General features: G+C 58.1%; 1 protein-coding gene across 4 annotated transcripts in view; it reads right to left on the reverse strand.

Annotated features, from left to right (window-relative positions):
• DPP9 (dipeptidyl peptidase 9) overlaps positions 1–16,208 on the reverse strand; it is a 36,819-nt gene that overhangs the window by 1,882 nt on the left and 18,729 nt on the right. For 2 of the 4 annotated variants that reach the window (XM_027547321.1, XM_027547322.1), the window contains 12 exons: positions 15,256–15,317; positions 13,504–13,604; positions 12,422–12,599; positions 12,024–12,186; positions 10,076–10,155; positions 7,392–7,544; positions 6,870–7,005; positions 5,750–5,895; positions 4,872–5,018; positions 3,931–4,083; positions 3,197–3,339; positions 1,899–2,010 (listed from right to left, as the gene is read on the reverse strand). In XM_027547321.1, coding sequence (XP_027403122.1) covers positions 1,899–2,010; positions 3,197–3,339; positions 3,931–4,083; positions 4,872–5,018; positions 5,750–5,895; positions 6,870–7,005; positions 7,392–7,544; positions 10,076–10,155; positions 12,024–12,186; positions 12,422–12,599; positions 13,504–13,604; positions 15,256–15,317 — 1,574 coding nt within the window. Of the gene's footprint in view, positions 1–1,898; positions 2,011–3,196; positions 3,340–3,675; positions 3,811–3,930; positions 4,084–4,871; positions 5,019–5,749; positions 5,896–6,869; positions 7,006–7,391; positions 7,545–10,075; positions 10,156–12,023; positions 12,187–12,421; positions 12,600–13,503; positions 13,605–15,255; positions 15,318–16,208 lie in introns of those variants that run through there. The other 2 variants (XR_003511922.1, XM_027547323.1) reach the window with 2 other exon arrangements.

Raw genomic sequence — 16,208 nt, forward strand, 5'->3', positions numbered from 1 at the left:
CTCCTCCACCCTTGCCTTCAGTATTCCATCCTGGATGAATCACAAGTCTCACCATACTGTCCCCAGCTCAGAGGAGTTGCCAGGCTGAGATCAAGACCTGGACTCCTGGGTCCTACTGCTCCCAAGGCTTCATAGGTCCCACTCCTTCAGGGCCCGGGGCAGTGGCACAACCTGGGACAGACACCCACCCCTCTATGCCACCCTGGGTCCTGGGTGCTTGGTCACTTCCTCTTCCTGGGTTGTGAGGGCAAGGAGAGGCTCATCTGGCTCCCCACTCTGCTCCCAACCCCCAGTCGTGGGCCTGGTCTGCGGCAACAATGTGAAGTGTGAACAAGTTTGGCCTGTCAGCCTCCAAGCCAAGTGTTTCAGGGTGTCTGAAGCGGAAAGTGGGTGTGCTCCATCCCCCCTCTCCCACCCTCCAAGGGAGCATCCTGTCTCACTTTCAACTTCCCCTGGGAGGCAGAGGCACAAGTCTCCAGGCCCCCATGTGCCCAATGTTTTTCCTGAGAGCACTCATTTGACCCTCAACACCTCTCAGAGGCAGGTGTCATCAAGCCCATTTCATAGATAAGGAGACCAGGCCCAAGGTTAAAGGACCTGCCCAAGGTTAAATGACCTGTGGTCATTCAGGGAGAGGGGCTACCCCAACCAGGAGACTCAGGCCTTCAGGCTCAGAAGGGATACTTGAGGATCCACCCTGGCCCTGCCTGACTCCTCAACTCTGATACGCAGCTGCTGCTGGCCTGTGTTGGGGGTGCATGTGGGGTTGGGGGCAGGGTTGCTCCCAACAGCTCGTCACCCTGTGGGAGCCCCGCCGCCCTCCTGCCCTGTCTGGCCAGTGCATGCACAGCCATAGATCTTGAGGCCTGTCCCTCCTGCCTGATGACCTTCAGTTTTTCCATCTGTTGAATGGCAACGTGTCCTCCCCTGACAGGACTGAGCACGTGAAGGTGTCCAGGATGCAAAAAGACTGCGTGGCGGCTGCAGGTAATCAAATCTGTCCTTCTTACCTCCAGCATCAGGCCTCCCCCAACCACCCCCCTCACCCTCCCACCCCCCCGACCACGTCCCACCCCTGGAGTCCACCAGGCCTCTCGCTCCTCACTCCCGGCCCCTTTCCTGCCAGGACAACTGACTGGTGCATGTCCCACTGGCCCCATGGGCCTCTGTCTACACGGCTGCCTGAAAGATGACCAACCTTTCCTCACCCTTAGAAAAAAATACAGCCCTCCCCTGAGACCCACTCCCAAAGCCCGGCCCTTTACCACAAAAGCCCCACCCTTACCACCGAAGCCCCACCCTCTCGTGAGGGCCTGCCCTCGCCTGAGACCCCGCCCTTACTGCTTAAGCCCCGCCCACCACTGGAGGCACTGCCCGCCTGGCCACGCTGGTCACTCGGCCCTGGTCCTCAGCTCTTCTGCTGGCTGCAACCACGCTGGTCTCTTGTCCCTGAGCTGCTCCTTTTCACTATCTCCTCTGTCTAGTGTCCTCCACAGCCGACCCCTAGGCCTAGCTGAATCCCCACTCACTCATTAGTATCCTTAAATGTCACCTCCTCAGGGAATTCCTCTCCAACCACTCCCCCCGTGCCCCTCATACTTTCTGGGTGGGGTTCCGAACTTCAAAGCAAGCTTCTTGGTTTAAAATAACGCATGTGCTCCTGCAGTAAGAGCGTGTGCTCCCCCAGTTCCCAGAGGTGGCCAGCAGAGGGCGGAGTGGACTGCGAGGCATCTACTGAATGGACTCGGGGACCCAGGGAGCCAGGGTAATTACCAATTACCGTGAGGAGCCAGGCAGTCAGATATGAGGATGGGGGCAGGGACATGGGTTTCCTCCCACTGCCCCCTCCCCACCCACGCTGCTGCCCACCCTGCGAGCTCCTGGGAGGAGCCACTCACCTGGAGCTGGTAAGGCTTTCCTGCGCGGATCAGCTGGGAGACGAGGAAGTTTGTATGGAAAAAGTGCACGTTCTCATCCAGGAAGCCGTGCAGGATGAGCAGGCGGTTAGGCCTGGAAGACAAGGTTGGGGTGAGGGTCTGGGACCGAACCCCCTTCTCTCACCCTGCCCCATGGCAGTGAGGAGGCAGAAGCAGCAACTTGGCAGCAGATGGTGGAGCAACCCAATGATCTGGCATGACTGGCACCTCTGGGAGACACCTGGCCAGGAGGGGAGGGTGTGGCCAGTGGTACCTGGAATGCCCTGAGGTCCCAGAAGCTTCTGGAATGTGCTAGACCTGCCTCACCCTACACCACCAGTGGCTACCAAGCACTTGACATGTGGCATGGGTAGTGGAGGATGATTCCTTTTGAAATTTTGACATAAAAATAGCTTACTGAGGTGATACATGATCTAAAATTCACTCATTTTAAAGAGAACAATTCAGGGGCATTTGGTGCATTCACAATGTCAAGTAGCCATCACCTGGATCCTAAGTTACAGGACATTTCCATCATCCTGAAGCAAACTCTATACCCATGAGCAGTCGCTCCCAGTCCCTGGCAACCACCAGGCTTCTGTCTTTTATTATTCCAGTGAACTGAGATGAATGCAAAAGTGGATGGAAGTGGCTGCAGAGCTGTGGGTTCTGAGCTTGGCTGCACCATGGTGGCCCCTGGAGTCACCCTCTAGACTGAAGAGAACGGCCTCGCAGGGAGAGGGGCCAGGGCGGGGTCAGTCTGGGACAAGAACCTTGGCACTAAAGGTGAGGCCAGGGTGGACGTTCACCAGACACAAGGTACATCAGAAATGGCCAAGCCATTTTCCTTCCGATGGGAAAATCAGAAACCAGTGCCCAAAGCATACATGGAATATCAGAGCTGGGCCAACACACGTAGGTTTTACAACCACTGTGGACCTGGGTTCTGAGGCAGAACCCACAAGACAGGCGGTTAGGGTTCAAAACCGACTCACAGGGCCCACGGCAGGCTACGTGCTTAGGAGCCAAGGGATGCCAGGGTGTCCAAAGTAGTATCATTCTAGAGCTTCCTCTCCATGTTTCTGGGGGCAGGGCTGGGGGCTTCCCTCTCTCCTTGGGCCAAGAGAACCCGGGGGCCTGCTTTCTGTGAGGCGGATGGAGGAAGGGGAGGGGGCGCCGGCGGACAGAGAAGCAGGTGTGGAAGCCACGCCCACCCGGCCCCAGGAGGACCCAACTTCAGGGAGGGCCGGCCTTCGTGATCTGGCGGCAGGGGGCCTTACTCATTGGGCAGCTTCTCCACGTGCAGGGCCACGGAACCCGCCTCGTAGCCAAGCTGGTTGTTCTCTGGGACATCCATGTAGCGTTCTGTGTAGCCCGTGTCGTAGGCCATCCACACTGTGACCGGGGCGCCTGCGATGGCCACCTGGGGGCCACCGTGGGTGAAGGGGTGCAGAGAAAGAGAGAGAGACACACATAGGGGTCACGTCCTGGGAGCCTGCGTTTGGCCTGTGGTCCCGGGGCCTCCCCCGGAGGACATGAGGAGCGGGCATGCACACGGGGGCTGGCGGGGAGGGGCCCTCCGTGTGTCTCCCCCGTGGACCGTGCACTGTCGTGGGAGGGTGGGTGAGCTAGGCGAGCGCTCAGGCTGAACTTGGCCCCTCCCTGGGCCCACTGCCTTCCTGCCTCCTCCTCCTCATCGCCCTGGCAGCGCCGCCGGCCTGGGGGCCCCTCCCCCGACGCTCTCCACACCATGCCCCACCTCTGCCCGTCCGGGGCCGGGGTCCCGAGCTCAGCCTCCCACAGAGAGCTGCTGGCGGGGTTTTGTGCAGCCGGACGCCATCCTGGGGTCAGCAGTGGCGGGCAATGAGGAGGGGGGCTCGTCCCCGTGGGGCTGCTGCGGGGAGAAACAGCCACGTGGCAAGGCCCCTGCCAAGATGCCTCCCCCAGGGGGGGCGGGCTCCAAGGGGCATGAGGGCGCTGGCAGACAGGGGGGAGAAGGCGGGGCGGGACCCACCTTGAACACCTGGGGCTTGTGGATCAGCCCCATGAGCGAGAGGAAGCCTCCGTAGGACCAGCCGTGGATGGCCACCCGGCTCAGGTCAATGAAGCCATACTTCTCGGCCACGAACTGCAAGCCCTCCACCTGGTCCTCAATTTCCACCTGGCCCTGGGGAATGAGGCCAGGTACCCCTCAGTGGCCTCCTCCCAGGCCCATGCCCCACGGTCTCCCTTCCCTCGCAGGGGGCCCTCTCTGGAAGTCACCCTCTCTCCAGGTCCTGTGCAAACCTCTCGGGGTGGTGGTCAGCAGGACCTGGCACCAACCCTGCCCTGCCATCTCCTGGCTGGCTCTGATAAAGTTACATCCCCTCTCTGGGCCTCAGTTTCCCCATCCCCAAAATAAGGAGGTTAACATGAAGAGTACGGATTTTACAGTGAGTGTGAGGATGAAATGAAATGCAAGGTATCCTGTATTCAGAGGCCTGGTGTGTGCCAAGACTCAAACAGCTGGTGTTATCACCACCACCAGCACCACTACCTCCATCCTCAACACCACCATTATCACCATCAAATTCCTCATCATCACCAGCATCACCCCCACCACCATCAATATCCCCACCATCATCACCATCCTCACCACCACCGCCACTACCACTTCCACAGCCACCAGTGCCTATCTGGCCTAGCCCTCGGGGCTTCCTGCTGAAGGGGCCTATACTGACATGCCTGGCTGCATCTGGGTCTTAGGCACCAGGTAGGGTATATGTATACCTGTCTCCCCACGGGGCACCACTCAGAGCTGAGCAGCAGAGTGGACATTCCTCTAGTTCCATAGGCTGCCCCATAGGACTGACACCCTGGCCAAGACTGTCCTTGAGGAAGGTGCCCCAGGGCCTCCCCCAAACCCCAGGTCCCCCCACCTTCACCACACAAGAAGGGAATGGGAAAAGACATTACCATCTGGTTTTTCAGAGCCCCTTCGAATCGAAGCCCTCGCTGACAGGAGCCCCTGCCGTCAATCACGACCACAGCATAGCCCAGGGATGCCAGGGTGTTGAGCCGCAAGTACTTGATTCCTTTGAAGGAGTTATTGACCAGCTGCACCTGTGGGGAAGGCAAGGCAGGTGTGAGTCTAAAGATGAGGCCTGCACTCTATCATGAAGACTATGGATGGCACGGAGAGGAAGGCCCCTGCCCAAGTTCCTCCCTGGAATTACTCCCTTATTTCTTCAGCTACATTTTGCCTCTTTTCTACCCCTCTATTTTATCTACAAACAGACACAGAAGCTGATGGGGAGCGTGGCAGGCTGGTGGTGCCGGGTGGTGTGTCCCCCAAGTAATGTGGCTTATGCTGGTCCCTTACTTCGGCACAATTCATGTTTGGGGCCTCCTCATCTTCTGGGTGGTGTCCTGCTGGCTGTAGGGTGTTGACAGCACCTCTGGCTTCTACCCACTAGATGCCAGGAGCACCTCCACCCCAGCTGTGATGACTACAAATGTCCCCAGATGTCACCAAGTGTCTCCTGGGAGACAGCCACCCCAGCTGAGAAGCGCTGTCTTAGGTGCACCTGCTTGCCAACCTGCCTGCCTGGCCTGTCCCCTTCTCAGAGGGCTGGGCCCAGAGCTCCAAGCTGCTGACCAGGGGTAAGAGTGGGTCACTGCTGGGTGGGTGGCCCAGACACACAGACGGGGTTTAGGGGGGCTTCCCAGAGGGACAGGGAGTATCACCAGGTGAAAGGGGGAGGCTGTGCAGTGAGGTCAGTGGGGATGGGCAGCAGCGCTAGGAGGGGCCCCGCGAGCCCTGGATGGGGGGTATGGGGGAGGGGCGTGCCTACCTGTGGGCCTCCATACACAAAGAGGACAGTGGGGTGCTTCCTCCCTGGCTGCACGGCGTGGGGCTTGTAGATCATGCCATAGAGCCGCACATCGGACCGCGTGTGGAAATGGAAGATTTCCGGAGGCACGTAATCGGGGGGGCAGCCTATGGAGACAGAGTGGCTGTGGCTCCGAGGGCCAGGGTGAGCCAAGGCAGGCTCAATTCTGAGCGGGGCCCACGTCTGGCCGAACCCACACTCCCCCAAACCCAGAGGGTGGACCAGAAGCACCCCGTCTTCTGTGCTTCCTGGCAGTTATAACCAGGGGGCCCTTTTTAGTGAGTGATCCCCATGGCGGGGTGCTCTGCATTCAGTTTACAACTCGTGGGCTGCCACGGGGCCATTCAGTAGGTAATGAAACATTTAAGAGAGATGAAGTGAACTGACTGGCATTCGCTTCCGCAGCTAGAATTGGAACCTGGGGTCACCCAGGTGGAGGCCTGGCCGCCCTGGAGGCTCCTGGGTTAATTAACCAGCTTCCTCCCACTCCCCGAGGCCCCTACCAACCGACCCCAGGCAGGGGCCATCTGCTCTGCACAGGTGCACTTGGCCCTGTGTAGGGACCCCTCTGGAGAAGGCGATGGCACCCCACTCCAGTACTCTTGCCTGGAAAATCCCATGGATGGAAGAGCCTGGTAGGCTGTAGTCCATGGGGTCACTGAGGGTCAGACATGACTGAGCAACTTCACTTTCACTTTTCACTTTCATGCATTGGAGAGGGAAATGGCAACCCACTCCAGTGTTCTTGTCTGGAGAATCCCAGGGACGGGGGAGCCTGGTGGGCTGCCATCTACGGGGTCGCAGAGTCGGATACAACTGAAGCGACTTAGCAGCAGCAGCAGCAGGGACCCCTCCACCTGGCAGAGCCGGCTCCTGCCCTTTGCATGTGCTCTCTCTGGGACAGCAGCACAGAAACTTGAGGCTGTCTCGGGGGCCCCACAGGACAGTTCAGGGCTATGGTTACGCTCGATTGGTTCTTGGGGCTCTGGGCCGCTTGCTGCCTTGCGCTCACCCGCGTTATTCACCAGGGCTCAGCCGGCAATGCACGCGGTCTAGGTCCCAGGGGTCTGGGGTTACTCACTGGCTGCCTCCATCATGCTGGCCCAGAACCGGGGCTGCTTGTGTAGAGGGTCGTCGTCGGGGCCGCTGAGCTTGTAGACGTGCACGCAGGGTGGTGTACCCACGCTGCTATAGTGGCTGATGAACATGTCGAAGTTCTGCGGGCGGGATGGGGCACTGAGACCGCGGGGCGCCTCCCATCACCCCCACTGTGCTGGCGCCTTCCCCCATCACCTCCACCTGCATCAACTGCCTGCCGTCCATACCCCGTGTGGTGTGTTTGCTCGTGTGACCCTGCTGTTACCACCACCCCTACCCTGAAAGGTGAGAGGAGCCTGTCCCCTGACCAGGGGGGCCCTGGGTGCTGCTGACTGAGGGACCTGGGGGCGGGTTCAGACCCAGACCTCCCCATCTTGCTGGTCCTACAGCCAGCAGACTACACTGCCTACTTGTCTGGGTCGGGGGTGGCCCTGTGGTCATGTTCCAGATTGCTGCCTGATATTTTGGAATGTTCCAAGGGAGGGCACGTTGGGGAGAGGCCCACCTGGCTCATGGAGCAGCTGTGGGAGAAGCCGGGTGTGGTGAGGCGCACGATCTCGCCAGCCACCTCGTAGCTGACCACATAAAGGTGGTGCTCCAGGGGCGTGTCCTTCGTGCCTTGGAAGTATACCAGCTTCGTCTCCTCGTTGACCCAGATCTGCAGGTGGCACAGGAGCTCCTGGTGACATGGCCCCCGGGGCCTCCCTCCCCGCCCCCAGGGAGGGCTCAGTGTTCTATGAACAGGGAGGACAGTTCTCCCAGAGCTGGCTTCAGCCCGCCGGCTGGAGAGCTGTCTGGGAGACTGTCCTGGATCCCGCAGGGAAGAAGCCCACTCCACTAGAGCTGGGCTAACCACATGTTCTCTGGTCTGACTTGGAATCAGAACTCCCAGTCTGGACAGCTCCTTCCAGGCGGGCCCAGAGCCACCGGAGGGGGACTGAAGGCACAGTTGTGGGGGGATACCGAGGCCGAGGGAGGGCCTGTCCTGGGTCCAGCAGCCCCCAGTCCTGGTCCCCAGTGGGGACAGCCCACCCTCTGACCCAAGTGCTCAGGGTTAAGAAGTGGTAACTCCCTGCCCCGCTATTTCCTGGAGGAAAAGCCCGTCAGGCCTGGGTGTGGTTCTCAGGCAAGGACCTCAGGAGGAGGGGGAAAGAACCTCGTTCTGGGGACGAAAGAGGCACTGCCTTGCTGGGCTGACCGTGCAGCACAGATGCTCTGAACAGGCCTTTATGCCCCTGGGGACTGCTCCCAAGGATGGCACTGGAGGGGCAAATTCCAAATGAAGGCACAGCGATGCCCCAAGTGCTCTTCAGATGAGAGAGCTGATGATAGCTGAAATGTCCTAAAGACAGGCTGGCTCCACCCTTACAGCACACCTCTCTGGGGCCACAAGAAGCCATGCAACCCTACAAACCCTCTAAAATACTCATGTTCCTGTGCAAACAGGAAAGACCTACAGTGATTCCCCACTGTGGTCACTTCTGAGGATGGAGGCAGGTCACGGGGGCCTGGGTGAGGATGGAAGGGGACCGTATAGAGAAATTCAATTTTTACAACCAATGCTGGTATGTTGGTTATCATGCGCTCACTGGAAAATAAATGCAGGTTTTCTGAAAATGGAGGATGTCATTAGAAAATCCCAAACCACCCATAGTTAAGTCGTGTGCTGGTTTTGTTACCAAGTCTCTGTAAGAAGCTGTATGGGCGGGAAGGAGAGTCTGCAGATGAGGGACCCACCCAGACCCGGGGCACAGGGGTGGAGCATGTGGCTGTGGGCAGTGACGGCAAAGGAACGGCAAAGGACATTCTTTCCTTTTCTCTTTCTTAAAATGTTGCTTTTTTATTTTAAAGAAAATTTCTAGGTAAAAAGATAGGGTGTGCAGAGGATTAAACTCTGACCATGGAGAAAGTTTTTTTTTTTTTCCCCCCCAGCCGTGAGCACGGCATGGGGGATCTTAGTTCCCCTACCAGGGACTGAACCCAGGCCCTGGCAGAGACAGCACTGAGTCCTAACCACTGGACCACCCAGCAAGTCCCCAGAGAAAGATTTTAATATTGTCCTGTGTGTCTGCCAGCTGCTAAAGGCCTTCAAAGTACTTTAAAACAGGGTTCTCACCTGGGGCCGCTCTGTGCCCCCGGGCCATTTGGCAGCCTCTGGACACATCTGTGGTCATCACAGCTGGGGTGGGGGCCAGGGAGGCTGCTCCACACCCACAGTGCTCACAGTTGCCCCAAGTGTCCACTGATGTGGAGATGGGAGGGTTGGAGCTGTTTGGCCCCATGTCGCAGCAAGGAAACCCAGTCTTAGTGCCTGGCTGGCTGGGCCAAGCGAGGCTATGAGCCCAGGGGTGCCTCCAGCAAGACTCAAGCACAGCAGAGCCACCCAGTAGGGACAAGTGTGGTCCCACTGTCACGGGCACCGTGCCTTACACTACCTGGGCCCAAGGAGGTCACTTGTCTCCTGATCGAGTGTTTTCACATTGCTGTTTCCTACCATATCAACAGTGCACACTTGTGTGCTAACCTGAGCGTGTCCCGGGTGGTCTCGCCTAGAATGGGGGCTGTCAGGTCAGATGAGGTGCAGGTTGACACTGTAATGGATGCCCCCTCTGCTCTCTGCCCAGGGGTGCCAAGGCCCCTTCCCTTGGCAGCACACGGGCCACCCAGCTCTGGGCTTTAAAAAGGTTGGCCTACATCTCCTCTTGGGCACTTGGACAGTTTAGGTCTGTCTGAGTCTTTGGACCAGGAGACCTTTATAAAAGCTGGGAGGGAGGGAGGCCTCCAGGACGTCTGATTAAGGGGTCTCTCTGTAAAACTGAGAATTTTGCAGACCTGGCCCCCAATGATGGATGCAGGGCAGTTCCACGGTGGGCCCCACCAGTGTCCACAGGTAGCTTCATGCAGCGGAAGGAGCCCAAGTGGACGCTCCTAATGGCAGGGAGAATGGGCCAGGTCCCACCCACCAGGATCCAAGGAAACGCAGACAACCCTGCCTCCAGACCCAGGATCTCCTGCTGGTGGCAAGTGCAGCCCCCATGGCCCTTAGTTGCAGAGCAGGAGCGGGTGGCTAGGTGCGGGGCATGGGGGTGGAGAAGAAAGCCACAGGCGCCCAGGGTCTGGAGGGGTCAGGACCATGTGTGTGTGTCTGTGCACATGTGTGTGTACAGGCGTGTGTGGAGACTCGGGTACCTTGGAGCCGTGCCTCGCCAAAACCTCCCACTCGCCGCTGGTCAGTGCGATCTCCTCCTTGATGGGACATTTAAATTCATCTGGAAGGATAGGAAAAGAGGTGAAGGGGGCCCGGGGAAGCTGTGACACAGACTCAAAGCACAAAATGGACTTGCTGCAAAACCCAGGCAGCTGGGAGACAGGCAGGTGGACCGGCTGGGCCCCTGCCATGGGACGCAGACCTGAGATCTGCATTTTTATCAAAAGCATCCGATTTTGGGGACTTCCCTGGAGGCACAGTGGTTAGGACTCTGAGCTTCTCCTGACCCCAAGCTTCCACTGCAGGTGGTATAGATTTGATTCCTTGTCAGGGAACTATTGATAAAATTCCACATGCAGACTGATAAGGCCAAAAAAAAAAAAGGTACCCAGTTTTAGAACCCTGCGGGCCAAACCACCTCCTTCCAGGCCTTGAACTTGTGACTGGTTAGGACAGGTTGGGAACCAGGTCTTGACTAAACTCTGGGACTGACCAAAGGCTCAGGGGAGTTACAGTAGGTTTTTTTGGGTGGGTAGGTCTCTCTCTTTTTTTATATATTTATTTACTTATTTTTGGTCATGCTTGATGTTTGTTGCTACACATGGGCTCTCTCTAGTTGTGGCGAGTGGGCTTCTCATTGTGGTGGCCTCTTTTGTTGAGAAGTATGGGCTCCAGGGCACACAGGCTTAGTTGCTCCGCAGTATGTGGAATCCTCCTGACCCAGGGATTGAACCTGTGTCCCCTGCATTGGCAGGTGGATTCTCAACCACTAGACCACCAGGGAAGTCCTCGCTTTAGAGGTCTTATCAGGTAAATAACAATATGTAATGTTTCTTGCCATGTGTTTGAAATTTTATATTAAAAACAGTTTATTAGCAGTGGCTACAGATCCTTTCTATTCTCTTGGGTCTGAACCAAACTACTGTCAACGTATCCTATGGAGGGGCAGATGTCCCCACACGGATCCACAGGGCGTACAGAACAGAGACCTGGGCTAACTGACCATCACCAGAGGACCCAGGAGGGACAGCCACTCCTCAGTCCCTCACTCACTGCAAGGTGGGTGCGCCACTGCCTGCCCCCAAACCTTCCCCGATGCCCGCACCGTTGGGCCCACATGGGGAGCCGAGTCGCACAGGCCTCCTCTGGGGCTGGCGGCCCTGCCAATGCACTGCTCCAGCTCTATAGCCTCTGTGCCCCTCGTTACCAAGCCACCCCCGTGAGACCCCCAGCAGGCCTGGGTGATGGCACAGCCTGCTGGTCCCCCTGCCTTGCTCCAACTCACTCTGAGCTCCTGAACCTTCTTCTGGGTTCAAGCCCATGCTCCTCACGGCCTAGAGGGTCCCACCGACCACACCAGGCCTTCCCTCCCTTACCCCGCCAACTACTCTGCTCCAGCCACATGGGCCTCCTCACTGTCCCTCCCCAACACCAGGCCTAGTCCTGTCCCCAGGCCTTTGCACCGGCTATGCCCTCTGCCTAGAGCACTGTGTGGCCACCTCTGCCACAGGTTTCTGCCCTGTGTCACGTTATCCACTGATGTGCTCCGGGCCTCCTGGTGTCTTTCACCGTCTCTTGATGTCTGCCTGCCTCCCCTCTAGAGCAGAGATGTCCACACTTGTCTCTTTATACAGTGACCCTCCCTGTGTGCAGGGCAAGGCAGCTTCTCCTATAAGGGGCCAGATGGCACAGCCTTGGTACACAAAGGGCCTTGGCATGCAGTTGGTGCTGGATGAACCCTGCTGCCAAAAGAAACCAGTCATGGCTGTGATAGCCCTTCCAGACCAGGAACGGCGTTGGGAAAGGCCAGTCTCTTAATCACAAACACCCACACCCTGTGGGGTGGGACCCGTGAACAAGCCGTGCACTGAACCACTGGCTTGAACTGCAGGCAAGAGTGGTGAGTAAGTATTAGTTGGGCTTGCTCACCATCCCCGGGGCTGAAGGGCTGGGTCCAGTCATAGCCGCGGGGCCGCAGGACAGCGGTGACTTTGTACAGGTGGCAGAAGCCAGTCTTGCACTCGTTGGCACGGATGAAGCAGAGCTCGTCCACTCCCTCTGCTTGGGGGAAGGGGTAGAAGATGTCGTGAACCTGTCGGGGCAGAGAGAGGTGTCATGAGTTGGGGGTGTGGCAGGAGCAGGTGCGGGGAAACTCAGGCTGTGTCTCTTTGAGAAAGCGGAGGCTTGGACAGTCTGGCCAGAGGGCAGTCCCCGCCAACCCTCCCTCCTGAGCTGGCTTCCCCACACTGAGGAGCTGGGGGCCTGGGGGTAGGGACATGGGAAACCAGGAGGTGCGCGAGGACAGGGCCCCACACCCCAGCTCTTACATTGATCCACACGTCGGTGACCTCCTCATACACCACGTACGGCTGGACATCCCTGGGCACAGCCCTGGCGAAGGCCGCCCGCTGCTCCTCGTTGTCGGTGGTAGGGATGAACAGTGCTGGGGGCAGGAGGACCAGCTGGAGGCGCTGCTGGGGCCGGTCCAGGAACATGGCCCAGGCACTGGAGGGTGAGATGGGAGGACGGGAAACTCAGGGCCTGGTGCAGGCCAGCTGGGGCCTGACACCCCCTGCCCATGCGTGTGCATGGTCAGAATGGCTCCTCCTCTGTCAGCTTCAGTGACACTCGAGCAAGTGACTACGCAGTACATAAAGCCTCCCTGGCTGGCAGGCATGCCCAGGAGGGAGATGGGGGTGGTGGGGACGGGGCTGGGGTGGGTGCTGACAAAACTGTACGATCCGGCTGTTCTGCAAACACCTCGCGTCACTGGTGAACTTGGGCAACTTCTGCCAAACCCTCGGCCCTTATTTGTCCTTTGCTTCATATCTTGCTCTAAGTGGACAGTTAGCTTAAATCTTTTTTCTGTTTGTTTCTTTTTTTGTCGTAATGCACGGCATGCGGGATCTTAGTTCCCAGACCAGGGATTGAACCCTCGCCCTCTTGCAGTGAAAGTGCGAGTCCTAACCTCTGGACTGCCAGGGAAGTCCCAACTTCAGTGTATTGTGGACAGAGATCTACTGGCATCAGAGGTGGAAAAGTTGACTCTCAACAGAAAGACAGACCAGGTGCCCTCATTGCAGGCCACTGTTCCTTTCTCAACTACTCAACTCTGCCTGTGTGGAGTGAGTGGCCACAGAGGTGTGGCCATGTGCCAATAAAGCTTTATCTCTGGACACTGAAATATGGATTTCCTATCATTTCCATGTGATGAAATACTCCTCTTTGGATCCCCAGCCCCTGCATCACTGGAAAATGGAAAAATCATTCTTGTGAGCTGCATGGTGATGGGCAGCCGGCCAGGTCTGGCCCCCGGGTATGCTTTGGGGCTCTGGTGTAGTGTGTCTGGCCCAACCCAGGGCAGAAATGACTGTGAGGGGTGTCTTGGATTCTGAGGGATGACACTCACTACTTGCCGTCCTGGGTCCAGCCGGCCCTGGCGAGGTACTCGACCTTCGGGAACAGCAAGCTGAATGGCTGCACCAGCTCCTTCTCCTGCGTTGACACGATCTAAAGGGGAACAGACAGACGTGGGTTACCATCCGGCCTGGCCGTGTGCTGCCACTGCTCTGAGGTGCTGTATCTCCCCAGAGCCACACACTGGAGCCCTAACTCCTGGGACCTAAGGAGGGGGCCTGACTTGGAAATGGGGCAGTTATACTGAGGTCTGGGGTGTGGGGGCCCAAACCCACAGGATGAGCGTCCTTATAATAGGGGGAGATGTGGACACAGGCGCCATGCATCCTGTCTTGTGACACGACGCAGGGAGAAGGTGGCATTCCCAGGCCTCGGATAGCCAGAGACAGGTCTTCTGCCAGGCCTCCGGAGGAAGCCGCCCTGTCGACACTTTGGTTTCAGACCTTCAGCCTCCAGAACAGGAGATGACAGCCTTTGGGGACTAAAGCCTCCCAGCGGTCTTTGCTGCGACAGCCTGCTGACTGGAAACCAAGGGTTCTGGCATGGCTGTTGCTGAAGAGCCAGGTGGCCTTGGGCAAGACAAGCCTCTGGCCCCTGTGGCTTCCTGGAGGTGACACAGGGCTAGTGGGGCATCTCCTGAGGAGGGTGCATGGGAGAGAGGCCAGCAGGGCCCAGCACATCCCACACCCAGGCCTGCCCCCAACCTCTGCATCCCCCAGCTGTGGGTTAGTAGGCAAAATCCCCCAGCCATCTCAGGACCCTGCTCATCTGAGGGAGGGCCTGGAACCATTTACAACAGCTGGTGGGGCTCAGCAAAGCCGCTTAGTGCAGGTCCCTGGAGGATCCACCAGAACATTCTGGTCAGGAGTGGAGAAGGGGCTTGGTTAGGGCCTGCTGCTGCTGCTGTTGCTGCTAAGTCGCTTCAGTCGTGTCTGACTCTGTGTGACCCCATAGACAGCAGCCCACCAGGCTCCCCCGTCCCTGGGATTCTCCAGGCAAGAACACTGGAGTGGGATGCCATTTCCTTCTCCATGGTTAGGGCCTACTCGTGCCCAAACCAAAACCAACCCCTAGATCGTGAAAATAAGTGTAGTTTATCTCAGGTACTTTTCTGAAATGTTACACAAGAAGCCATTCTGGCCAAAATACAAGGGGCTTCCTGGCTCACCAGCCTGCTTTGATCTCTGACATGAGGGGCATCCCCCCAACATCCTCACATGGAGTTGGGCATCGCCTCCACCCTTCTCCCCACAGCCTCCCCTGCCCTCCTGGCTATGGATCCTGAAGAGTGACTCCCTGGGTGATGAGGACCCCCATCTGTGATGCTGACTAGGTGATGGAGAGAAGGATCCGGAACACTGATGCGTCTGCTGAAGTGACAGATGAGGAACTGCCCAGAGGCGGGGACAGGGGTACCCTTGGTCGAAGGTCAGATCCTCCAGGTGACTGCACCCCCGCCCTTCTGGGCACCCCAACCCCTGCAGGGCCTCCGCTCAAAGCTCACTCACAGGGGTCCCCTCTCCACACCCCAGGGCCACTCCCTGTCTGAATCCAGGTTCAGGGTGATGGATGGAAGGGTGTGGCCTGGAAGCCGGGGCTCTGGGTGGAGCCTCTTTTGGGTTCAGTTGGCCAGAGAAGCACCTGCCCTGGAGTGCTTCTGATCTGGCCACCTGATCTCCCAGCAGAGACCCTGGCCTCCCCTCCTCACCTGGACGCTTCTTCCAGGTGCCCCGGCCACATTTACCTTGCCCTGACTGTCAGTCTGGAACTCAGCCAGTTTCAAGGCGATCCTGGGGTTCTTGCTGCCTGCAGAAATGAAAGCAAGGTGGACCTGGCAGGTGGACCAAGAGGGCTGACAGGAGGTGCTGGGGCGGCAGCTGGGGGTGCAGGGGATGCTCCCAGGCTGTGACCCAGCTGACATGGGGGGAGGGGAGGAAGACACCAACTGTCCAAAGGTCCCTCTGTGGGTGTGTCACCCTCTCTGGCCTGGGGAACAAAGGCCCCCAGGCAGGACTGACTGTGAGCCTGGACCATGGGCCCAGTGGTGATGTGGCTACAGATCTGCTGTGTAAGAACAGAGATCAGGCCTGGGCTGGTCGGGGGTCATGGAGGGACACAAAACAGGAGGAAGATATCTCCCTGCCTCGGGAGACCTTGAAAGCTGGGTGCAAAGATGGCACACGCCCCTAATAAAAGCACCCATGACGCAGAAACAGGGCCCATGTCTGGCAACAGCTGGTGCTCAGCAGTCAGGAGGCAGGCAGGCTATAGGCTGGGGTAGCCGAGACAGGTTCTCCAGGGTGGGATTCAGTTCCTATGACATGTCTCAGCTCTGGCCCATGGCTCTAGCACCCTGGCAGGTGGTATCTTGGAGCTCTGCTTCCTCACCTTTCCAGCAAGGGAAGGAAAAGACTGACCTCCCCATTCACACCAGGGCCTAGAAGTCTCCCCAGGAAGGCTCTGTCTAGCACAGCCCACAGTCGGCAGGAACAAGTCTCTTGGAGGCTTCCATGGGGGCCCCAAAGATGCTAAACCTGGCCTGCATGAGTATTTTGTGTGGCTCACCAAGTTTGTTTTTCTTTTTAAAAATTGTGTGACTGTGCCTAGCATGGCATGTGGGATCTTGGCTCTCCAACCAGGGATCGAACCTGCACCCCCTGCATTGGAAGGCAAAGTCTTAACCACTGGATGCCAGGG

This window comes from Bos indicus x Bos taurus, chromosome 7 (assembly GCF_003369695.1).
Source record: "Bos indicus x Bos taurus breed Angus x Brahman F1 hybrid chromosome 7, Bos_hybrid_MaternalHap_v2.0, whole genome shotgun sequence".
In the NCBI taxonomy this organism is placed as follows: Eukaryota; Metazoa; Chordata; class Mammalia; order Artiodactyla; family Bovidae; genus Bos; species Bos indicus x Bos taurus.